General features: G+C 30.6%; 1 protein-coding gene and 1 long non-coding RNA gene across 2 annotated transcripts in view; one reads left to right on the top strand and one right to left on the bottom strand.

Moving 5' to 3' along the window:
* LOC136796831 (uncharacterized) overlaps positions 1–27734 on the bottom strand; it is a 74880-nt gene that overhangs the window by 14474 nt on the left and 32672 nt on the right. The window contains exon 2 of the long non-coding RNA XR_010844596.1: positions 10673–10718. This is a non-coding gene — a long non-coding RNA (uncharacterized lncRNA). The remainder of the gene's footprint in view (positions 1–10672; positions 10719–27734) is intronic.
* Positions 1–27734, top strand: part of LOC106677345 (excitatory amino acid transporter) — a 58050-nt gene that overhangs the window by 17695 nt on the left and 12621 nt on the right. The window contains exons 2-3 of the mRNA XM_014415219.3: positions 23577–23679; positions 26074–26275. Coding sequence (XP_014270705.1) covers positions 23577–23679; positions 26074–26275 — 305 coding nt within the window. The remainder of the gene's footprint in view (positions 1–23576; positions 23680–26073; positions 26276–27734) is intronic.

The raw sequence follows: 27734 nt of genomic DNA, 5'->3' as shown, positions 1-27734 counted from the left end.
AAAAAAAATCAACATCTTGTGAATTTGTTTTAGTGAATATTTTACTCCCAGTCTTGCAACTACTCCTCAATTGAGAGCTAATGGACATCCGTACGCCGTAGGAATACAAGTTTCCATGATATTTTCCAAAATAAATATTTTCCATTATCTGTAAAAACTATATCTTGTGAACTATTGAACATAAACACCTCTATTAGTTTTAAGGAGTTAGAAAATTTAATACACTTTAAATGATACCTTTAGATTTTTTGGTGTTGTAGGTAGTTTTAAAGATGAGGAGCTCTGAATGAATTTTTTTTTTGTTATGAAATTAAGAGTTCTGAAATTGGGGGGAAATAGTTCTCATGAGCATCGAGTAAATTAAAGTTTTATATGTTGTTAGAATTCATAATATAAACATCGCCGAAGCCTAAAAACTAGAATAAGGACGAGTTTCTTACGACATTCTAAAATGTTCTGTTTATCGTAGATATAAAGTTCAGTAATGATATTTTTTAGTACTCAAATTAAAGTTACTTTAAGCTAGTTGAATGAACTATAAAGTAGCTTATAATTAGCTTTTGTAGGACTTGTAGTTTCCACGAAGTTTGCTAAAATAAATTCATCAACTGCTGATTTTTCGAGGTTTTGAAAAAATGGATAATATTCCCTCCGATATCATATATGATATGATATCAGAGGGAATATTAGATGTAAAGATATCTAATAGAGCTCATATTTTTGAGAATTTACTTTTAGTAGTTTTTTTAGTGCTTTTAGTTATTTTTAGGATATGGAGCTCCAATGAATGAAAGGAATGAAAAATGAGCGAAAAGTTCAGGTTTTTCTGAAAAAAATTTACTTCAGGGGGCCTTCATCTTAAATATTTTAATATTTACTTTCTATTGACATTTACTCCATTCCTTGTATAGACTGAGTCAAAACTGAGAACCATTTTCTAAAAGTAAATAATGCAAATTTTACTTAAAATAAATCAAACATTATTTTTTTGTATCTCCATATGATTAATGCAATTTCTTACATACTGCAAATTTATTCCACTTTAAATTAAACTATTTTAGGTTCTTTGGCGTTGTAGGTAGTTTTAAAAATTAAACTACTCTGAATAATTTTTTTTTTTTTTTACATTTTGAAACAGCAGTGATTTTTTATTCTACCTATGTTTGCCAGACTCATCAAACCTGATTAGCATAAGTATTTTTCACTGAAATAATAAAAAATAGAGTGAAATAACTTTTTTTTAATTTTCAGCCGGTCTCTTGAACTATTAATGCCAGCAAGACTGTGCAAATGTAAAAAGTATGTCATTGCCAAGCTGATTTTTGAAAACGTATTTAACAAAGAGTAAATGTTACGCGAAATTAAATAAATAAGGCAGAAGATAAGCCTTATTTAATAAACGAAAAATACAAAATTGTTAAATAAATGATTAATTATATTAAATGAAGGTTCAAACAATAGATAGAAAGAGAAATTAAAACTGAGCTCAATAAGTAAGTAAATAAAGGCAAGAAAAATGACTGATAAACAAAAGGTGACAGCAAAGGGTATAATATACGAAATGAACGTAAAAAGGGGCGACGAGCAGAAATACATAATTCTGATGGTTCTTAGTTTAAACTTAATTGTTTATTAAATTTCTTTGATTATTGTATCTATTGAATATACATGGCTCGATGAATATAAAAGACAATAGCTATGGAACGCATCATGCGTTAACTTACACTTGAACTCATTGAGTAACAACTAAGCCAAGGCAAGTAGGCAGGTATCCGGGCTCGCACGGCAATAGTCCCGCTCCTAATCGCTTCTTCCTGCTTCGATATTGCCTCGTCCTGCCACCACTACCGCTCCATCCAATCCTTACACTCTCTTCTTTTTACCTTTCTGTCCCAAATTCTGGCTCAGAGGGAGAACAGTTAACTTATCCGAGTCGTAAAAGAAACCGTTGCGTCCAAAAGATTTAAAATCAATTAACATCTTCTTAGTTAATGCTAAATAAAATTACACAGCACTGCCTAATTAGAAGATTTTATCTTGCTCCATAATTTCATTATTATAATTAAGAGCGGATCTGATCACCTAGCAGCTTTCCTAAACTCGGTTCTAATCCATCAGCTAAAATATATAATTGTATTTAATTAATAAATATCAATAAAAATGATTAAGGAAAATCATGTAAACAATTTTTAATACAAAACTAAATAACAATAAACATTTTCATAACATATTTACATTGATTATATATTTTTAACCTCCACACCTCTGTAACATTACTAAAATATAGTTTCATGCATACAACATGGAAGTACTTGTCAATTATTATAAATGTCTCTTGCTTGTTTTCTTTTCCTTTTTCCAGCTGTTCTTTAGTTTGTTCATTTTTGGGGGGTTTTGAATTTTTTTTTTTAAATTTAGTAATATATTAATTACTTTTTCACACTGATAGTACAAGAAGAATAGAAAAAGTGGCCAATATTTTGCTGGGTTTTAATGGGCTTGCCGGACGATCATTTTAATTGATATTTATTTGTTAAAAATGGATCCCACTGGAAAACTAACAACGAAAATAAAATAAAATTAATATAATTATTTGTTTTTAGAGCATCCCTCGTATTAACAAAGTTAAGCAGAATAACATGGTTACATTCATCAATGTTACATATGCAACACGAACAATAAATGGAAAATTATTTATGTAAATTAATACAATAGTAAACAATAAAACTAAGCTTGGCATGCAATTTACATTTCTCACATTCAAAATCAGAAGAAAAAACTCACAAAAACGTCACTGCATATTTAACATTATCAAATATTCAACAACACTTCCTATTGAGAAGATAAGCAACCGGATCTAATTTTAAAATTTTGGATTACATGAACAAATAACAGTTTAAGATCTAGTTTTGTCGATACGGATAGAATTCTATACAAACAGTTAGGTCCAATATTCAATGTGGTCTTTATGGGTTCTGTTCTTTTGATAAGCAGGATAACTTGACAAAAATGATAGAATTCTTAGGTAGCTCTGAGAAGCTTTTACTTTTTCTTTTCTTTTTTTCCTTCCTCTCAATTACTGTCATGCGGGGTGCGGCGACATGCCAGATGCCACTGATGCCAGTAACACAGCACACTTTCTTTATTTTATTAATATTTTTTTATTACGGAGGAATTTAATTTATATGGGAATACTACAAAAATTTGAACTGTGCTGCAGCTCAGCACTCTGTTAAGCGCCTTTCTGATAGGACTGCAACTAATCCTCTCCTTCTGTCCGGTATCTATCTCCATCTCCGGGTACCTATCTTTATTCGTCAGTCTGGTCTTGGCCTCTAGGACTCTGGGTCAGCTTCCTGTTCCTCCGGTGGCTCGCCGATATCAAGTGATGGAACCCATCTCTGCTTCTGTCTTAAGTCTTGCTCTGCTGTTCTCGGCCACTATGACTACCAGATCGTCGATGACCGACACGCTGTGACAAGATATCCTCTGTCCTCTAGCTCCCCCAGCAACTCGCCAAACACTAGCCGGACCTAGGATCGAACTCTATGGAGTAGTTTCCTCTGATCCTGATGCTTTTTTGTTAAGGAAGTAAAGAGTAATGTTATAAGACCGCGAACTCAAGTATTTATTTACATTTATATAATATCTTGTGTTGTAACAACATGACCTTCTACTACTACTAATTCTATTAGCAAATTATTCTTTTTTAACACCAAAAAGTTAAATTCCAAATTAAAACCAGAAACAACTGTTTTTATATTTAAAACAATTCTCAGGCTATTGATGTACAGCTGTGAAGTCTGGGGAGCGGCATCCTTCACGAAAAGGAACAATCTACAATGTTTTCAGAATAAAGTCCTAAGAATCGCAGTTAATGCTCCTTGGTTCATAAGAAATAGCCAATGGAGTCAATAGAGGATTACATCAAAAACGGTTCATGAAGTTCCTTTCCCAGTTGCCGACAGTTAAAGGAGCAGTGGCCTACAACCTGGAAAACCTAACCTCAACCTGAAGACCTGAAGCCCAGACTGCTGCAGGACATTCTTTTATAAATTTTAATAAATATAAAATGAATTCATAGTCACACTACCTTTATTTTACTTTTTATTATTACTCATTTTATTTATTCATTATTATTTTTTTTTCTTTCTATTCTTCTCTCGTCCCTTTTTCAAATTAACTTGTTTCTTTTTACTATTGGAGGGCAATTGTTTTGTTTTATTTAAGTGTACCAATATCATTATTTTTTGTTATTAATTTTACTTTCCTCTTTTATTAAGAAGCATTATTCTAATCTATTTTTTTTTCTTCTTTTAACAATAAAATTGTTTATAGTTAGGGGTGTCTTTTGTACGAGTATAGTCTCGCCCCTAGTCTCGCCCTCCTCCTCCCCATAATCAACTGTTAAAAAAATATATATATAATATATCGGTTATATCAACCATGTAAGGCCCACCAGGCCGATCTGGTATAAAATAAAATTAAAAAACACCAACAAAACAAAACAGTAGTTCTTCAACTAATGCTGACTTACTAGAAGATAAAAACAATACAATGATTAGTTTGAATTTAATAAAGGCATACAGTTGAAAATGTAAAACACAAATACAGTAGAAAATGATAGGTGAAAAACGAACGAAGAGGTACAGATATACCATTTAAGGAAAAAAATGAGATATAACTGCCAAACAGACCTTCTTTTGATAATTTTCAAGAAATAAAAGGTAGTATTTTTTGTTGGCCACGCCTAAAAATAAGTACATTAAATGAGCTTAGATAGAAATTTGATTTCTTCCTAAAATATAATCGTAAGCCTATACTGGATGTTATCATGAATACTTAGAAATTACTATTTATTTACTTTATAATTTTCCATTTCATAATTTGGAACCTAACAAAGTACGAGTATATAAATGAATCACCTAAACCCGGTATAGTGAAATGGTAAGAGCGCCCAAAAGGTCACCTGAAAACAGGATATGGAAAACGTCCCGGGGGGGGGGAGGGCCAAAAGGATAGGCAGCAAATCATATTAGACCATAAAAGCCACACGAAACTAAATGAGACCGAAGGAAAAAATGCAAAGAACAAAATTTTATTTGACAAAACTAGATTATTACAACGTATAAACTTCAGAGAAAGTATTGCAATCAAGAAATGTTGATTTCTTCAAAAAATTCCTGTTCTACCATCATTTTCATAAATTAAAACATAGCTTAGTAAAACTTATATTGAAAAAACTTTGTTTTCTAACTCAAGAGTAAACAGTAATACAAAAAGCCAGATAATTAAAACTCAGAGGAAAAGAATTTCTTCTTCGTCAACCCATTGACCGACTAATTAAAAATTTTAAGTTTTAATTACAGGACATATCGATGATATTCTCTAATAAAAGGAATCATCAAATTTGGAAGATCATATTTTCTAGTCTACTGAGTCTGTTTAATCATAGATGAAAAACCTATGGGTCTATATCGATCTATGGCTTACTTCACAATATTGCTAAATACATGGAAACTAACTTTACGAAAAATATGATTAAAGATTCTCCCTTATAGGAAAATTAATTGGAAAGTTGTTATTCTCCTAAAAGAGAGAATCTTTAATTGTCTTTATCGTAAAGTTAGTTTACATTTACTAAGCAATATTGGTAATTAAGCCGCCGATATCATAAACAAATGATTGATTTTTATGTGAATTAAAAAAAAAAAATAACCAGTTCTCATTGTTAGAGATTATAAACAATGGATATATACAAAATATATAAGAAATTTAAGAATAACTAAATAAAAAAGAGAGAGAGCCGATTCAAACAAGACAAAATGATGCCAGTCTTTCCAAACTATATTACGGCTTCGCTATATTTTTTTGAACTTTATTTTTAGCAGGAACAAAATTTATATTCATTATTCCAACCTCGAGAAACCATAAAATATGAACTTTATACCAACAGAAAATTAAAAAATTTCTTGTTTTTTTTTTAATAATTTTCGCCTTCCCAGTCTTTAAAATTTTTTTCGATAGTCACAAAAATATCGATAACTTAAACGCGAGTCCACCAATCTAAGCAAAACTAGGAGACATAAAACAGGGTGTGTATTGAGTGTATTTTGAGTGAATGTATTTTAGGTGCGCGCACCATACCAGCTTTTTGTAACTAAGCTATCTTACATTTTTTAACTTATTTTGGTCCTACTTTGTATTCATGTTCACCAGGAAGAGCTACTATAGGAATTGCATCTGTGATCTCTAACTTTCCTAATAATTATCTTTATTACTTCACTATTTTTTTCTATTCACATTAAGTTTGTCTTATTTTTTGTATCGTTCTATAACTACTCGTACCTCTTAGTATACATAATAGTAAAAAGAAACTTTTTAATTCCTCAGTTACCCGTAAAAGTATTTCTAAGAACTGTTACAGGGTCTTAGGCTTGTTATAGAGGGGAATACGTCTTATTACCCTTATCATGCTACCCCTATATCGTTTGCTTTATATTCTACCCTACCATTAATATACATCGCTAGCCTAGTAATTTACGATGAGGATATGTAATTTCCTTTCTCAAGCTTGTTTTTCTTTTCCTTATATTTTCCATTACATATGCTCAAAGATACTCATCGTATCGAAGTGGTTTAGAATTTAGCTTATTATTCTTATAGTCTATGAGACCCAAGCTATTTCACCCAAATTTTTCATTACTTTAATGAGAACTATATAAAGTTAAGAGTAAACATTGATGAGTCTACCAACCATAGCAATGAAAAAGGGCGGCTGTTCCAGAAGATACAAAAAATTAATTTTTAAGTTCTATTAAATAAAAAAAAATTGTACTTGATTTCCTTTCAGAAAATAGTTTAGTTTAGACTAAATAAGTGATACAGTAAATGTAATTAAAAAGTAAATATTGAAGTATTTAAGATTCACGGGGAAGAGGAGGAGGCGTTTATATTATTCCAGAAAAACCTAAAATGTTCACTCGTTTTTCATTTGGAGCTCCATATCCTTAAAATTACTAAAAGCATTAAACAAATCTTCATAAAACATAGTTTAAAGTATATTAAATTTCCTACAATAAGAGCCCTAATCTTTACGTCTAATATTCCCTATGATATTGTACCATAAACCAAATGTTTCTTCAAAACATCGAGAGATCAGAATTTTGTGAATTTATTTTGGCTAAATTCATGGAAACTACCACTCCTACAAAAATACTAATTATAAATTACTGTACAGCACATTCAACTAGCTTAAAGCAGCTTTTATTCCAGTACTAATAGACATCAATACGCCTCTCTAATAATTCTTGAGTTTGGATTTCCAAAATAAATTCACTAACAACTGATATTTGGTAATGAAATGATTATTTTTTGAAAAAGTGTATTTCAGAAACTATTAAACTTAAACTGCTCTATTAGGGCTAAAATTTTAGTTATTTAATTCTAATATATACCGAAGAAGTGATATATTAGTATCACTATTTAATAGTGATAATTAAATAGCTAACATTTTCAAATTGTTTTTCTATTTCGTTATCAAAATATTCTTATATACAAAAATATAAATTTTTATAATATTTCTATATATATTTATACAAATATGTATTCTAACGCTATTTTTAGTGACTTTTGTAAATATCCGATAACATTAAACAAATAAATTCATTTTTTGTTTAAGTGTGAGTACAATATACAATATTTTTAAAAATATTGTTACTCTCTTTGACCCATGATTCCAGAAAGATTTACTCTCATGTTTTATATTATATCTTATATTTACTAATTGTTGCCAAAAAATGTTATTTCTTTTGCAATATTAGTAATTTCTTGTGACTCTTGGATGCTACAAAGTAATTCCACCTTTAATACCGTTCACAGAGAATCTATTATCAAGAATACCGGTTTCAATTCTAAAAAATCGAGTATAGCTCATTCGAAACCCTAGAAAAGCTGTTTGGTGGAGAGAGAGAGGACTCATCCGATTCAGATATTTGTAATTAAATCACTCTGGGTGGTCCTTGTGAGGTAGAGGGGGAGGTGGCGACAGGGTTGATCCTAGTTTTAGTAGGGAGAACTTGCCTGTATATATCGTAAGGAGTATGCCGAGGGAATACAAAGTGATTGTGGGGTGTGACCTGCTAGTAAAGATAGGTGTTTGGGTTAAGAATATCAGGGGAAAATTAATTAAGTTGGGGGGTAAAATGTACAAATGTCACCGACAGAGAAAAACCGAGGGCGCTTGGGTCGGGGCAATCAGAGGACTAGTGACAGAGACTTAGAAGAGAATATGAAGATTTTTTTTTTCAAAGAAGCAGAAATGCTCGGGGCAATCGATAAGATGGTCCATGAGATCACAATGATTGAAGACAAGGTCACATATGTGAATGAGAGGAGATACTCGCTGGTGCTACGTTACCAAATTACCGGAAAGGGTGGTGATAGATTACAGAAAGAGTACCATAGGCGAGAAGTATCCGATCCCCAGATATGAAGACATTTTGAACAGGTTGAGTGGGTCAACGGTATTCAGCACCCTCCGAAATTAGTCTAGCTTCGCAAAGTTTCAACTTGAAGAAAAATGTCAAAGTTCTAGAATTGATTATGCCATTCCTTTGATTCTCTGCAATACATAATCCTCAAAACAGTTCAAATATGGACCAAAAAACAATAACCGTCTGAATATGTTCTGTAAGAGTGTGGACACTCATTTCAATTTTTTTTCTGGTATATTTGAAAATGATAATTGAGTACATTATTCTCAATAATCCTCAAAAACTGCCCTGGTATTAATTACGTTTATAAAATCTGGGACTAATTTAGATGATACAAATAGCTCTAAAATACCTGTTTGTTTTTTTTTTTTTATTATGTTTTACTTAATTTTATCATTTTTTCGTCGTCACCACGGACTTTTGTCATGCTTAGTACTTTTACTTAGTACTTTACTTTACTAGTACTTTACTTAGTACTATCTTCTATACGCCTCGTGAAGTTTTTGTTCAATATATAAAGTTCTCAAAAGGGTAAATCAAATTTCAATATATTTTTTGGATGCCTCATATTTGGTTCTGAGTCTGTTAGTAGTTAAATTTTTGTTCGGGCATAATTGGAATAAATGATCCAATGCAGATGAAATTTTCAATGACAGCGTGAGTTGGTACCAAATTGGTTTCATATCGATTCCGTCCACTAATATCAATTACGTATGTTTATTTCTCATTACACTCCAAAATTTGAATGGAAGCCGGGGTGTGATGTAAACATAGTCTAACATTAAATTTAAACAAAGTCCAACCGCCACTTTCGCTTCAGAATGTGCTTTTAGAAGAAATTATTTTTCTTGATACGCATATGATTTTGTTCTAAAACGACAAATCAAATTAAATAAATAAAATGCATTCAAAATCTTGAAATACAGGTAATTATATATCTCCGAACCTAGTAGAAATGGTGAGGAAATTATAGTAACATTTATATTTATAAAACCACATTTGTCCATTTACATCGCCTCAAGAATACAACTAAACAAAAAAAAAATATTACATATGTATATATATACTCCTTACCACCACAACACGCATAATCAAATCACTCTTCAAGCAACCCATATTGGAAAATATCAGCTTGGCTAAGAACCTAATGAATGTGTAAAACAGATGTAACATTAATTTATAAAATTTTGGAACATAGTTTTTATCATTGAATCATAACGAACATCATTTACGAAAAATCATTGAAAGATTAAAAAGAATATGTATAAAGATATTACGAATGAATTTGGAGCCATGCGAACAATACAGAACTTTCACTTACCACTGTGCTTTGAGTTGAAATCATCCCGTTTCAAATTGGATAACTTCTTTTCTATTCATAATGGAAAAACTTCCTTTATTTTTTTATTTGAATAGGTAAAAAATTATTATAACTATGTTTTCGTGGTTATTATTTTTAAATCCATCCTCTTATTTATAACATGTTTTTAATATTTTACATATACCCATTATTGATATCTGTCAACAATGAGAGATGTTTAATTATTTCAAATAAACAAAACTAAAGATGCGCAGAGTAAATAAAAGATGGTCGGAAATAATGTAAATGAAGAACAAAACGAGTAAAAGTTATTTTATCAGGCCAACATTTCCGGATATCATCAGGGCTAAGAACAAAAAAGAAGATAACAACCATAATGAATAGAACGAAGAACAAGATCACCAGAAAATAAGAAGATATCAGATAATATAAGTATATATGTATGTATGATAAGTATCGGAACAAAATGTATAGTTTAATTATTATAAGAAGATGCAGATAGTATGAGGATACAATAATATTAAAATTATGAAAGAAGGAAGAAGAAGAAAATAATGTAAATATGAAAATACAGCTAGTAAATGTATGTACAAAATAAAAAGGATTTAAAATTAAAATTATGAAAAAATGGGAATAAAAACATAAATGTAAAATTTATGTAAAACACAATTAAAGAATTAAAATATGTTATGTATGTCTAAAAGAGTAAGTAAAGACAACTAACATTAACCTGATGTGGTGTTAGCATAATTTAATGACGTAAATAAGGAAGAAAAGATGAGGAATAGAGGAAAATGGGATAAAAAAGAATAAAGAAAGAAAGAAGAATAAAAAATAGAATTTATATGAGACTCACCGTTTGTAGAAAGCTTAAGGGTAGTGCAGCGGAGAATCACCACCTCCTAAACAAAATTAAAGATTTTTTAGAACGATTGTTTTTTTTTTTAATTCTGTATATAAGCCAGGTCAGGCTGTTTCAATGAGGATAAGGCTATTACTATGTTTACGTATTTTCATGGAGGTTATTGTAGTTAAAAATAAAATATTTCCATAGTGGAAACAAAAAATGAGTTCATAAAATTCCATAATGGATAAAATAAACCAGAACTAACCCAAAATAATAAATGTGCGGTTAGTCTAAATATATGAAATATACACCAACGTTTGCTCATAGATAGAGTCAGATCTTATTTAACTACTTCTTTTTCATTTGGCACGACAGATCATCACTGGTTCCTGGCTTTCTCTATAACGTTTTGAAAATAGCCCGCAAAGTATACTGTCGTCGATCGGGATGCCAGGATAATCGCTGAAGCCAATTATCCAAATACATATTTTTAATTAAGATTGAGTCCTACAAAACTGTTATTATCATTGAATTCCTTTCCAAAGGCTTTATATTTATAAAATATTGTTAACATAATTTATATAAAATATAATAATGAGTGGTATTGGGTAATAATATATAAACTACCTAAAGGAAGAAAGCATTTATTTACATGATTGATAAAATTAAATTACAAAATGATTCAGATAAATGGTTTAGCATAAAATATTGTTTACATTATACATTATACATTGTTACCTAACATATCTAATTAGCTGCTGAGTTGGGTGATGCATGTAGGGAATGCTGTCTAGCCGTAGGTGTCGTCTTGGTCTAAAGAATGGCGTTCCAGATCTGAAGAGCCCTTCTTAGGACTTCTTCTCGTCGAAGTGCATCCTGCTCTCCCTTCGGTCTACCTTCATCTTCTGTACCTCTCTTTGCTTCTGTGTTCCATTTTCTGTGACCAGTTTCCCTCTTCTTCGTAGAGGCGTTGTCTTTTCCCAATCCTATTTCTCATTGGCCCAAGAAGAATACGTAACGCGGGGCTCCAAGTGTTTGGTACAGGTGTTGTGTATAAACTATAATTGATATGCCTACCGGCAAAGTCAGCAGGCGATACCTGTTTTAATAGATTTGCTCAGAAAGGTCCCTTCACATGTATCCATTAGCCAGCTACGAAGTGTCCTTGTGTTGACAGGTATCCTACCCGGGACAGGTATCGACACATATGGCAAAGACTTTAATAATATCCCAAGGGTTATTACATAGCAAGCCAAAAAGATCTAGCTATTGTCATAATAACCATGCAGACACGAAAAAATTTATTTTCTCCTTTAATTAATTATCAAATCCTTTCGTGGTTTATATTTATGCATACATTTTTCTAAGCTATACGTACAGACACACACTATTTTGCAACTTAGTTATTTGTACTTGGAATTTAAAACGTCTATTTCTGTTAAAACTTGGATTCCAAATTCCAGTTCGATTGCAACACTTTTCCTTACTACTTAGTTTATACACAGTAAGTGGAAGTAAAAAACATTTGAGAGTGAGAGCCAATATAACTAACGATCGTTTGACTACCAAGCGGATCATCATGTAAGATTACAATCATCGACTCTAATTTAAAATAATATTAATTGAAAACAGTTTTTATAGTTTCGTCTTTGAGTAATTTTACAACTGCCAGAGGAGTCAACGAAATTCACACAAAAAAACTATTTAAATTAGAAAATAATATATTTAACAAAAAACAATAAAAAGGATAACGGTCAAATCAAAATGTGACTAAAAAAATTGGCAAAAGGAAAATTAATTGTAAAAAATATACTATACACCAGCATTACCTGAAAACATAAAACAGCTCTGGGTGGACTATATTGAAATGTTTGTTCGATGATAGAGTATAGATCTTATTTATACATTTGTTCAATCGCTATGGCAACTAATAGCGTAGCAGGGTTCTGGTATCTTCTCTTATACCATGCGCCCATCGAAGCTTTGGGCGGTCTCTCAGTCAAATGCCTTATGATTCTTCGTCAAAGAGGTTTTAGCAGATCTCATAGGAACCCATTCTTGTATTTATTATTGATAATATCTTATAAAAACAGTAACTTCATTTAAAAATCGATTATCATTCAGAAATTAAAGAACAACAATGTAATAATAAAAAAATAGGTAAATTAATGGGTATCCTCCTCATCCACAAATTTACCTATTTTTTATTCGGTGGATTATTTCAAGATTCAGTCCCTTTTAATACAGTGTGACATCTAATTTTTAATGTTACAGTTTTTAAAAAATCATTCAAATTTAAGAAACTGCATAATTAAAAACTTTCTTACTCAAAATAATATAAAATGAGGATGAATGACAGTAGAGATGTTTATATTGCAACGACTTATGGAAAGGGAGAAGGTAGGATATGGTTTATTGTATTTGGAAGTCGTACCCACAGTTCTTTGTGTGGGTATAGTAAGTAACGTCAAGGATATTCACACTCCTACTATGCAAAAGAGATAAATCACATCTGATTATTCAGTTATAAAGGATAAGTATCTTTAAAATTGGATTCCTTGCTTACCCGATATACCCCGCATAAAGGAAAGCGTAACAAATGTACTTCTTTTTTTTCAATTTATTATAAATATACTGTGCATTATAATATAATATTACTGAATGTAAACAATTTTCATGTTTCTATGTTTACTGTTATTAATAATAGTTAATAATAATAATAATAATGAAGGCCTAACGAACCCGAAGGTTCGATGCCGATACCACTAAACGCTCTCTGCATACATCCTCCCAGTGATGCCCCTCCAAGTTCATCCCTTGGTGTAAGAGGCCACGTCTCGCATCCATAAATAACAGTGAGAAGGATAATAGTTTTGTAAATTCTAATTTTAAAATTTTTCGGTAGAAGGCGCGAGCTAAGCAGTTTCGAAATGAAAAAATAACAAGAATTTTCCGCCTTCAACCTAGCTTTTCAATTTAGACTTGCGTCTAACCCCGAGCTAGGGTGCGGCCCTCGAATATCTTGATTTCGGTAATCGAGACCGTACAGCTAATTTTTTATTCAAATAGCTATTCTGTACACGAGGCCGAGTGGAGTTGGTTCCAGAATTGTAATTCCTTAGCTCCTAATCAACTGCCCTAACCTTTGGCTTCTAATTACAATACAATTGAAATATAAATATCAATACAGTCCGGTTTATATAATTCCTAAAAATTGCAAAACTTAAATTTCATTGAAGGATTGAAAGACTGTTTAACAGTATTGACAAGTGGAGGCAGCGGGCATAGGACGAACCCATTTCAATGAAATTGTTTTTTAGTGATACGTTGACAAATATCATAACGTGTCCAAGGGGTCTTGTAGCAATAATTGTTATACAATCTTAGAAATTTTCGCATAACCTTTTTTTCTTCCTTGTGTATGGATTTAAACGTTATTGTTTAACGATCAATATAATTTTTGGTGTGAAATAGAAAAAAATATTGGTCATCATATTAAATGGGTTCTAATGTATAAAAAAATCAAAAGATGCTACCAGTAAATTAGGCCAAAAAAATTGTTCAATAATAAAGAACCTACTTGACAAACGCTCTAAACTTCCCATTCACTACAAAAAATTATTGTATACTATGATAATCAGACTAATTTGTACATACGGAATCGAGCTCTGGGGCTCTACTAAACCATCAAATTTCTAATGATATGAAATAGATATGCGTCTTTTCATTCCAAACTCCTTACCCATCCTAACCCATTAGTTCTTAATCTCTCATCCTTAACAATCCCTGATAATCCCCCGAGGCGTCTGAAAAGAAAAAGACCACGGGACCTTCTAATTTAAATTAATGTTTGAAGTACCACCATTGGGTGGATCCTTCCCAAGATTTTCAAGTAATTGAAACATACCACATATTCACGTATTGTATTTTTCTTGTACAGTTGTAAATTGCAATAAATAAATAAAAATAAAGATTATACTAAAGTTATATTGAAATATCACTATACTCCTTTCAAATTTAAGGTCAATATTTACAATAATAAGTACTTTCCTGAAATTTAAAAGGAACTATTTAAGGTCATTCTTCCGAAATGGCAAATGTGACGATAACAATATGAATATGAACATTCATGAAGTGGGCACATATACATATATATTTTATGGGAATTTGGCTGGTGAGCAAACGCAAGCGCTAGTCTCACTACGTCATGATCGCTCTCTGCAACCCTCCACAATTCTTTTATACAAAACAAAGGGGTGTAAAAAAATCTGTTGTATATCACATTCAATATGAATCTAATTCAGTTTCTTTCTTAATGGGCTAAAATTATTTTAGTGGAGGTATACTCCTATTAGAAACCTAAGTCTTTTTTTGTTTTCTAAAGTACTAGATGAGGAAATAAGGAAAAGTAGGTATTCAGATAAGAAAAAAACATGTCATTTATTACTTGCTGATGACAAGATGCTCATTGCACAAGGCGAGAAGGATTTCAGTTACCTGTTCAGAAAAATAGTTGACCAATATGAAAAAGGAAATTTTAAGGTAAATTACAATAAAAATTAATACATGTGCACGGCAAGAGAAGACAGACCTATCGAACATTAGGCAAACTGGATAGGGAGATCTAAGTCTGTTAGTCTTAAGTCTGGGATCTATAGTGCAAAGTAACGATAGGACGCGTGTAAAAATCGAAAAAAAAAATGGTAAAAACATAATGTAAATGCTTAATCTGCTACTAGGGAGCAGGAATATATTAATGAAAACTGATGAATAAAGCATTGGTGGAAAATTTGATGTAATACATCCGAAACATGGTCCCTAAGTAGGACTCAAGAACAGAACTTCCTAGCAGTGAAAGGGTTAGAAAAACCCTATTATAAGGAGGGAAATGGAAGTAAGAAAGAATATTCTAGAGTGAAAGAAGACGCAGATAGTATGTATACGTAAAACGGATCCCAGTTCTCAGTAAAACGGATCCCAATGGTTGCAAGATCCCACGGATGGTGATAGATTGGGAAGCTGAAAGACTTTTCAGAAAGAAAGATAGAATGGCGGAGAGTGTGGCTACCAGGGGGCTGGCAGAGGAGATGGATGAACCACCGTAGATGGAGGGACATCCTGAGACAGGAGTTTGGCGAAGGAAATCTTCATACGGAAACAATACCTTATTAAAAAAAAAGGTTTATTATATTTTATTATAAAATATTAGGGACAAAAGTTTGGAAATTTTACAGGAATGTACCTATAATATCGGAATGAATGTAGGAATGACCTATGAATATCAAAGCGATGAATAACTCTCCAATTGGTTACTGAGTGGGCTTAGTTGAATATTTTGAAAGACTGGCTGAATAAACTAGAACTTTTCTGTGAATTATAAATTATCAAGAAATGAATTAGTGTCATCTGGATTGCTATGTGTTCGGAGTCAGTAAATGAGTAGGATCTTCATCTATTCATTTTCTGTGTATTGTTTGTCCCATGTATGGGATGCATGGGAGAATAAAATAATAAAACTACCTCTGTTTTATCTTCAATTATATTTTTGATTGTTTTATTTAAAAAAATTCTCCTGTTTTCCCTATGTTTATTTTCTATCTAAATTTTATATTTTTATGAAAAATTTTAAGAGAAATTTAACATTTCCTTGTAAAATATAAAAATTTATCACTATTATTTATTTTCAGCTTTTGGAAATATTTGTTTGACTTCTGTGATAAATCATAACGAATAACACAAAACCGAACGATAAAAAATATCTCAACCTTAGATGACAACGCAGCGTCTTAATTTAGGAATTCAACTTACGGTCCATTCGTCCGGCAATGAAGATATTCGATCAACATTGTGCAACCCTTGTGGCGTTTAAAAAGAAATCCATCGTAAATAAGATTTCTATGAAAAGTGTATATCCAGAGTATTCAGAAACGTATTTTTCACAGATAGGCCAGGCTATGGAGTATATTTGTGGCTCCTAGTCTAAATTATGCAGGATTCGTCCGATGTTCAACCCAGTTTACCATGGAACATTTCAAATCCCTTGAGTCAGGCATCAGATGTTTCTCACCTCAGAGTCAGTATTGTTTCCATCACAATGTTTCGCATTATGACAAATCTGTGGTTTCTTAAATTTGGTTGGGACAATTTTTTATTATTTCTTCCTTTAAACGTTCAATAAAAGTGGTTTAATTCTTCAAGTATGTTCTATATCTCATTTTCATTAATAAATTAATAAAAGCAAAAGTGTCCCACTAGCCAACATTGTCTTATATTACTTCAAACCTGTAGTTACAAATAAAAAAATTAATAATTATATGAAATCGTTTGGTATTAATTTGTTTGCGAATAAATACTGGGTGGTCAGATGAAAAAATATATAAAAACGGTATCTATTAAACAAAAATCGATGGGTAAGACTTAAAAATAAGAAACTTATTTAAATAAGAATTTATTGTCATACAAAAAATTTATTGTAGTTTTCACCGTGTTCTCTGAGACTGAAATAAGACTAAATAATCAATAATTTTATACGTTACTATTTTAAAGGTTATGTTGTGTTTTAGAGGACACCTAAAAAATACATTTATTTTCTATTTTTTTTACTTTCATATTTTTTTCGAAAATGATGGATTCTTTACCCGAAGTTACATCATTTCGTCTACAGCACGGGTTTGAGAACATCTGATATTAGTATATACTTGATATATTTCGATATCGATATAAACTTAATATATATCTAATATTGATATATTGATATTAACGTTGATATATACTTTACTAACTCCTCTAATTCCGGATGTTTTTTAGGAAAGAAAAAACATAAGAGAGGTGATAAGTTTCAGTCAAAATTTCGCCATGCCCGAAATTTTTTTTCGCCTTTTTAATGTTTTCAGCACTTCTACAGCGCCTCCAAAATGAGTTAGAGGATTGAGAATTACTTTATAAAGTACGTTTGTGTTAGAAAAGTATTTTTTTTGGAGTCTCAACGTTTTTGTGTCCCATCTCCGCCATTTTTTTTCCGCAATTTCATGCAATTCTACGGCCGTACCAAAGTGAGTTAAAGAATTGAAAATGTGTTTTTAAATAAGTGGATAAGTAGGTATAACTTATCCAGAATATTGACGTACCAGTTGTGAAGTCTATATAAAATCCGTCATGTCTGTCACTAGAAGTTGGAAAAAACTACGTTACGGCAATAAGTAAATTTTGATATTTTTTTATTTATTACTATTTGCTCAAAATACATTCTCAGACATATAAATATAATGTGCTCCTCTGTTTTCCTATATTGAAAAATCTACAAGAAATCGCTTACAATCATTTCAAAATGTTCAATCACAAAAAACGTTAAAGGGACATCCATGAAAAGATAAAAAAACGTCTAGGCTCCATGAAGACATACAATTGAAGAAAATATGTGATTTCCCAATTTATGTGATATTGACGTTTACGCTTTTAGGAGTACCTCAAAGCCAGCGAAAGTTAAGTGGTAATTAATTTTTAGCTTTAGGGAAAAAATGAGATGAATCCCATCACATAGTTATTGATCGGTTAAAATATCTAGAATTAACAGGCATCATGAAATGATATTATACATGCCTCCTTTAAAAGGAAATATAAGAAAGAAAATAAAATAATATTTTTTTAGGAAATTTAATCATCAAAAGAATATAAAGGATTAAAAAAAAAGATGATGGTTTATATAGAAATGATAGAAATGATTTTTGGAAACAGTTCCTCATAGTTAGAACTTTCATTTAAAAGTTGACTCTAAATAAAATTATGCATCACTATCAGTACGTTAATTTTCCAACCTACGGTACTGATTTTTTTTTGGAATGCCAAAGAGATGAATTATTCCAAAGGAAAAAGTTCCAAGTTGTGAATAATTCCAAAGGAAAAACATTATTTTGGCAATTTTGTTAGAACCTTGTCAAAACAAGGCAAAGAAATATAAATATTTCACTGTAAGAGATCTGTTAAATGGCTGATAAGAACCCAGGACCTAACTCATCCAATTAACCTACACAAAGTTTCTATCTCCTGATTTTAACTGACATTACTACCTTTGAGTAATGGAGCAGACATATTCATTATATTGCTCGCCATGGTGATAGAACGAAACTACCCAATCTTGTAATATTCCTTTTAAAGTTTTTCTATTGCGGATTTTTAATATTTACATTAATAATTGAAGTTATCATAACTATTTATAACGTTTAAAAATAAAAATGTTGATAAATTCCTACCTTGGGGAAATATTACTTGGCCAAAGAAATATTCCAGGAAAGATTTGAATTTTATAAGTTCCTTCCCTCTGGGAATATTTTAAGTCTCAGTTAGGGAAAAAAAAATGAAATATTTAGTTGATTTCTTAGTAAGCCTAAAATTATAAAGTACATCTAAATAAGATAAAAAACCTTGAAAATCGTTGAGGAGGTTTTTGAATAACTCAGTTATTTCTGAAAAAATTATTATAATTTTGTCTTATGGTATGCATGTTCATCCTGAAAAATTTTCATGAAAACTCTCTGCCTTCCTCTCCTCATTATATTGAAATCACAACTACATACCCTTTTTATCAAAGAGGTTGAATCAAGAGTCCTTAAATGTCTGTCTTATTTCCTATACTTTCAATACCCTCTTTTAGTTAGAAGTAAAATAATTATTATAAAATTATATTGAACTTTTTTTTTAATTACTCCTTATAATATCTCCTTGAGAAAATAAATTCCTAACAAGTACTTATTATTGTGTCAAACATTGAAAACAACTTTTTAGCCAATTAAAAATTATAAAATAGTCCAAGTTAAAAGAGTTACAGATTAATCTCATGTCTAAGAACTTCAATTTACAAGCTTTGAATGTTTCACATAGTTAAAAAATACCATAATTTGAACTGGATTAAAAAAGCTATATTTAATTTATAAAAATTTAAAATATATTATAATTTGAGAAGAAACTAAACATTAATAGTACTTCAATGAATCTTCAAATATAGGAGGTTCTATGGTCATCTTTTCAGTCACCTCATCGGCTTATCAGAAATAGTCATGATTAAAGGCTGCATATTAGGTTTTCGTGAGTAAGTAATTTATGGTTATTGAAGATGTCTATAATTCTGTAGTATATGTACCAACCTTGCGACATATAAAATATTGGGGTCTTAATGGATAATTGTAAGTATAAAAACGGTCAGAAGGAGCACAAATGTGAGTACGGTGTTGATACAACACTCAAGATCGTCGACCTTAAATAAAATCTGTGCGGTAGCTCTGGAGCAGAGACTAAGTAGGTAATTGATGAAATATAATGAGGAAGAAGGAAGGTAGAGAGGGGATAGGGATCGAGAGGACAATCCATTCACGCGGGGGCCGGCTGGCGCGCGCGTTCGAACATCTTCACGCCAGTATCACAGGCAAGGGCGTACACCATGAGTGAGTAAATAGTCCACTTTTATATCTTATATATATCTATCTAAAATTAAAATTAACTATGTTCTACAATATTACATTTATAATTACTGTTTGGGTGTTTTTAAAAGAAACTATTCATATGAATATCGCCATAATTCACATGTATGTGATTTTAGATAGTCTGATACCACGATTTAATCATATCGGAATCCATCTAAATCTCTTTTATAACCATACAAGTATATACATATTTGACATTTGTAAATTATATACTAAAACATAGATCTCAAAGACAAATCAGTGATCTGTCAACAAAACATTTAACATATACGTGTCTTTACCCCAATTAATTTATATTAATAGGATCAAGTTTAGAGAAAAGGGGGGGACAAACAATGCAGAAATAATTAATTTTCCTGAGAATTTATCATGGAGAATTGAATTTAGCTAAATATGTCACATTATATTTTATTACTATTAATACAGTAATTATTGAACTGTTTTCGGGTGATACACTGTCTCCATTTGGTCAGTCTTTTTTATGAAGAGTGTCTGGTCTGTATTTATATCATGTTATGTACTCATAGCCTTTGTAATGTGAGCACTGGCAAACCATTGACTGTTGGTTACTCAATTACAGCTGCTTGAGAGGCTAGGGTCCTTAGCCTGGAATTATTTGGTTTCCAGGAGGATACTCCTAATATGATTATTAGAAAAATGATTATTATTATATTAGAATATTATTACTAAAAAAAAAAAATAGACTTGCTCAAATATTGCATTTTAGTATCCATATTAAATAGATAATAAAATGGCTAAAAAAAATACCAAATCATATCTACTCTCTTAAAACAGCGATAGGAGTAAGTCTGAAAGAATACTAAATTTGTAATGTGCTCTAGACAAATTAGAATTCCCTGTGGATTGTAATTTTTAATTATTACAAAAAATATTATTAAAATGTTTAACAGAAACAAAATATAATTCAATTACCCTTATTCAATTCAATAAAAATATAGCTTAATTTTGAAAAATTTGTGGCTTCCAAGAATATATTTTTGGGGTAGCTTATGTACATCATTTTGAGTTTAATATTTAGACTTTAGCCTAAATCAAATGTTATATAATATAAAGAATACATATTTAAAGCCAGAGTGGCATTTTTCAACAATGTTATATCCTGAATTATAGTCTAAAATAAACGTTTGAAGGAAAGAGTGAACTAAGAAACAACTTCAATGGTTCGCCTTCTTCATTAGTTACCATTCTTAGAAATTTATTTTGTAATAACTGGATTTAAGAATAGTTTGTGAGACAAGTTGAACCAGGTAGCAGAGAAAATAGTTGCAATGGGCGCCAGTAGCCATGAAAAATAAATATATATGCTAAATTAGTAATTTTTTATATTATTGCATTCTGCATTTGCTCTAAATGTACTTCAAGGTTGTTATATACGCATTGATTTGCTTCTTTGCGTAGAATGATAAATAAGTATTTCCGATTCTAATAAATGACTATAACTTAAAAGAAACTATAAAGATAAGCAAAATTAAAATAAGGTAAAAAAAAAAAGTTAGATAAAAACAAAAAAGATTCATTTCTAACTTCTCTCAAAACTGGCAAATACAAATTTTGGTAGAAATAGAAATTAGAAACAGTTGGACTTGACTTTCAGTAAGTTACTGAACATACGTTTTCTAACGATGTCCAGTAACATTCGTAACTCCTCAGGTCTTTAACTAAATCTAACGTTACTGCAACTATTGATGATCTGTATTTAAGCTCTCTCAACCCGTATAATATTATAATTTTAGAGTTTTTCTAAAAAAAAATAATCTGGTCTTATTTCCTGCAAATATCTATTGCCTTTTGTATTGTTTATCTACATTTAAACTCATAACACAAACAGCATTTTATTTTTATTATACAAAACATTATTGAAAACAAATCAATTGCTATGTACCAAGTCTTGGTAGCCATACAAAAAAATTGCTAATATTATATAATTTTAAAAAATATAATTTTTCTACCCCGTGTCCAATATTTCTAGATATAGAATCAGTTAAAATCTATGGCTCTTCTCACCGTGCTCTTCCCTTGTGAGTGCAACAAAGGTAGAGCATTCCATAGTTTGTTCCCCCTCAACAATGAGAGCCCATCATCGTAGATCACATGGTGACCGCTGAAAAAAACTTTTCATATTACATGACAATGCCAGAAAAAAAAACTGATCATAGTTATGCCTGGTCTGGTAACAGTTATTAGAGTTATTTTTCTCTTTGTACGCCTTCCTTATTCTAAATGGTCTTTGTTCCAGAATGCAGTTTTTTATTTTATTCCATTCTAATTGACTATTTTCTCAGAAGACACACAGATACACGCTTCAACAAGCCAATATATATCATACACAGCGATTTAGGTCCAGGTTTAAATCTGAATAGATTCATTTTAATTTTACATTATATTTTCGTAGTTTTGTTTATGATTTTCATCGCAAATCTTGATAATCTTAATATTTCTTGGTTTTATATTTTCAATTCAGGGTTTTCTGTATTCCTTCCTTCCTTTTTTTTCATTTATAGAAATCATTGCGTTCAAGATGGTTGTTAAAAACGTAACCATAAATTAGTAGTTACATCCTACTTTAAAAATAAATCATTGGATTTAAAATATTGTAAATTACAACAAAATGTTATTTAATTTAATATTATGGTTCATAATAGTATGTAGATATTGCTCGTTATAAACAAGTTTCGTCAATCGTTATAATAAACCACCAATAAATATATTTTTTATTTCAATCATTTTGGAACAATTATTGAGGAAATATATTGAAAATTAAAAAAAATATATAAACTAGAAAACATAAAAAGATTGAATATTTTTGAGTTCATAAATAATCAGTTACGAGTGAATTAAGCATACAAAAAATGAATCAGAGAGAAAAGTAAATTAATCATAGGTCAGTAAGATGAGCTAAGAGTCACATTTCTTTACTTTTTCATGTATAATCATCACTTATGATAACTTCTTAAGATAACCATTATTTAATTGTTTTTAACATTACTAACCTATTAAAAAGGATATTAATACAATCATCTGAAAAATTTTAAAGTCAAAATAAATATATTATTTTTTCTAAGAACAGATATCAAATCCAAACCTCTCCGATAATAGTGCGTCGGATTACGTTACCCATTCAATAAGTTTTTTCAGCTGATGAATGAGTTGAAGCTAATAGGGATTAAGATCAGTTACACTTTTAAAGTGAATTAAGAGATGAGTAAAGAAGGATGGATTGTGTAGTGGATAATAATTGAATATCTAACGACTTTTAATAATTCAATCGAATAGTGGAGAACACAGGTCACCTGTGTCAGTTTCGTTCTTATTAAGTTATAATGTATATTTATTTGTATTTATTAGGGGCAATTATTATAATTTGTATATGCGAATCATTAATTTTTCGCTATTTTTAAAACCATATTGATTACTAGGACGGAAGTGGCACAAGCAGAGGAAGAAAATAAAGATGAGATCAGACGAGGAGGTAGTCACCTGATAGTCAACCTGCCGCCCGAGCTAGCCTCCATCAAGAAGGTAAATTTAAATTATTAATAAAAATAAATATACTTTTTATATACAGGTTTTTCCATTCTTGGATTTACTTAATAAAACCGGTTTATATATACGTACAATTGTATTAAGAATATCTGAACTGCGGGTTCTTTAGAGCCCCTTAACCCAGAATATTTCTAACTTTTACCTATATAAAATTAATGATTAATTCTTTAATAATTTTAACGACAAAGATAATAATTCAAAGAAAACATAAATAAATAGTTAATTAAACATTAAATAAATAATAAATAAAAGATTAAACAAATAACAATTATGTTGAGAGAAATGAAGCAGAAGAAAAGAAAGGGGGAGATTAAAAACGTTCTTAGAACGGAAGAATACTCACTGGTATAATCATAAGAATTAATTATTATGAATATTATGAATAATTAATTATATTATTGCCAAACATTTATATACCTAAATTTTTTTATATACTTTGGATGGATTTTTTAGATTCTTCAAAAACTTTTTTCTATTTTTTCTATAACATACCAATCTTGAAAAATCAATTCTTAAATTTTCTGGGAATTAGTTTATTCTTGGTCTATTACTAAGGTTGATTACGGAAAATATTAAACCTACATGATGTAACGTCCTTTCCGACCCAGGTAGATGTCTTAATAATGCAAATTATTCCGCTGAAATGTGTTATACCAAATGAGCTTCCATCAAAACCTTAGATATACTAACACTGGCTTTAAGCTATTATGGTTATATAACACAATAATGTGAACCCGTACGACTTATGAAGGGTCATGGGTTCAGTACTTAGTAAGGACTTTGTTAGAACAACGGTTATACAAAGAGGTGATTTTTTTCTTTTTTTAGGAAAAAAAATCATAATTGTTTTTTGTGTCGCCTCAAACTATTAAATACCATTCTTCAAACAAATTAAAAATTAGAAATTTGTCACCGTCATTTATTAAGATTTTTTCTCCTATTGTGTATCGTTCATAAAATCGTTCATTACTCCTCTGCATTTCATTCAATATCTACTTAATCGTTGGAAAGCTGAATGTCTGTTCTTAAAACCTATATCAACAGAAGTAAGATTCAATGCCCTTATAAGGGCGAAAATAATAAAAAAATTTTAAACGAATTTTTTATATCCCCGGTTCTAATTTGTTTGGTGCAATTTATGGAGGCATAAGCCACTGCCAAGTTTGGTGTAGATTGGTTCAATAGAGTTGAACTAATTTCTATTATTTTGATTTTTAAAAATAAATCAAAGGCGATGTAGGACGAAAATTTTGGAATATAAAATTTTCAAATTTTCCAATAATTGTTTTTAAGGGTTTTTGTGCTAAAAATGAATATCAATTTCACTCTTAAAAAATCTGTTACAACACTTCGGTCAGTTGGTTAACAGAGGGGGTAAATATGTCCCAATTTTGCAAATTAATTGTACTCTTCAGGGCTCAAATTGTATAACTCTAATTAGCATATTTTCTGTAGTTCAGATTGTATTATTTTTTTCAATAGGGGTATTCATGATCTTCAGTTTAACATGCTAAAGCGTGTTAAATGAAAACACTTATGTTAAATGAAGAAATATTTCCTTCTTTTACCATGTTAAAACGATATAACATATAACATGGATGAGAGTCTGTTACTAGATCTGTTAAATGTTGAATGACGTCAGGCAACGTACCAGCCGAGTTCGTCACCATTTTGTTTGTTTTGTTAGGCTACTTGCTCATTATCTATGGTTAGATTGTGTTAGTATAGTTAAGGATGTTTTTTAAACTAATAAATCAATGAATGACAATAATAATAGTGTAATGACAGTTGTCAATTAGTTCATCTAGATTCTCTTCCTCACAAGTCAGAAGATCAACAAAACACTCAGTCGCCAAACTATCTCTTAGCTTCTACTTTTCTCTCAATTTAGGCATGTTGTAATAAATTACTTTAATTAGAACTTAGAAACAAACAATACCATGAAGTTTTGTAAGGAAAGGTTATAAAACAAGTTTCTCAGAAAATCCCCTGCTCTTATGCATTTGACATTTAACATGACTTCAAAATAGGGCTGCTAACATTTAACATGGTAAAACATTGTACATTTAACACATCATGAGTACCTAGGAGTACTCTATATTAGGATATAGAAGAGTAAGTAGGAAAAAATATATATTTCAATTCTTTATCTCAGCATTTTAATTCGTATCCAAAAACTTTTTATATAATAGAGAGATGGTTTTTAAATTGTTCATAATAAGATTGTAATTAAAGTCGTCGATTAATAGATTGTTCTTGAGAATTTAAAAAGCGTTGATCGAAACATTGGATATTTAAAGAGAATCAGTAAAGAATTTTGAAATTATATGGTATATTTTACAATAATTGATAAAATTATTATGATTATAGCAAGTATGGGACTGGATGAGGAAGAACCTGCTTCTGTCCCTCACCGTCCTAGGGGTCCTGCTCGGTCTCTTCTTAGGCTTCCTCGGGAGGTTGGGCAACTTCTCCGAAGGGACCATCCAACTCATATCATTCCCTGGCGAAATTCTCATGCGGCTCCTCAAAATGTTTATACTACCATTAATCATCTCATCACTCATCGCAGGTAAGATATTTTTAATGGACTAGTGAATAACACATATCACATTATTAAACCATAAATATGTTATATTACTATGTATGTACAATTGTAACCACTATGCACCTAACCACCCAAACCCACCTTGCTTCCTCTTCTGTTCTTGATAATCCTACGAGACACCAGACAGAAGACAGCCTTGAGACCTTCTAAGGAAGAAATGTTATAGGAGAACTACCGATGGGTAGTTTTTCCGAAAATCTTTCATGTTATAATAGCATTTCACATTTACGTATTGTATTTTTAGCTTAAATTCAGTTGTAAGTTTCAATAAATAAAGAAACAAAATTACGGTATGTCAAAAAAACATTTTTCTTCCAGGTATTGCCAAACCAGTACTAAGTTAACTTAGGAACACCAGCCATATTAACAGAATATTTTAGATACCCTATATTAATAATATCATACCCCTATAAAGTGATGATTCAAAATTCCATAGTAATCAAGTCAGCTTAGTGTTGGTACTATTGCATGGTACAAAAAGTGAATTTATATTACTGAATTAAATTCTTGATAAGTTCCTTCGATAATCAGAACTCCTTAGTTTTAAGTCCGTGGTAAAGAGGACAAATTTTTTAAAAAGTGAATTACAATAGTATTAGTTTTTAAAATAAGTAAAATTATACAATGAATTGATGTAAAATATTCAGGGTTAGTGCCTGAATATGAATTAAGGAACTCTAATATTTCCTGTGAAGGTATTTCCGTTAACGCTTTGTTTAGGATACACACACCTCAAGAGATTTCCACTGTTATAAATTACTACAGTTATAATAAATAAATTAATGTCTATTCTAACTACTTCACTGATGAAATTCAAACATTAACATACGTACTAAATGTTGTTCAAAGTGATTACCTCGAGCACTATGATAGGGTCGGGTCTTTCTGTAACTGCAGCATTGACTGAGGGGCAATGGATATGTCATTGTCATGCTCTTCAGATCTGATACCACTGGATTTTTTTATTTTGAGGAGACATTAAGCAAAACTTCTATTTAATCTTGGTCAATGACCTTGATTCTTTACGAAAGAGTGTTAAAACTTGCGATGCCGAGCCTGTCTTAATGCTCAAATAGATCACATTAAACAACATTTAAGACGTTGATTATTTAATGCATTAGGCCCTTTAATAAGGTATTTAACAGTTAAAACCTATCATCTACAACCTAATACTCGTACAAAATTTATTCTAAGAGCACAGGAATCAAAGACAATACTCTTAAACTGACCAAAATGCCGTAAAACAATAAACTAAAATTAAAACGAAAACCGATCCAGGTATTAGCGTTTTGTAATACATGCATAAACATTGCCGGCTTTAATTGACTAAAGTGGAGTGCGCTCCTTCTCAGACTTAAAAAAAAAAAATGTAACTCTAGTAGTATGTAGTAGTTGAAGTGAAACTTTTTTACCAACGCTCTAC

This window comes from Halyomorpha halys, unplaced genomic scaffold, assembly GCF_000696795.3.
Source record: "Halyomorpha halys isolate HHAL.00 unplaced genomic scaffold, Hhal_1.1 Scaffold94.1, whole genome shotgun sequence".
NCBI classification, from domain to species: Eukaryota; Metazoa; Arthropoda; class Insecta; order Hemiptera; family Pentatomidae; genus Halyomorpha; species Halyomorpha halys.
This window is presented reverse-complemented; position numbering and strand designations above follow the sequence as displayed.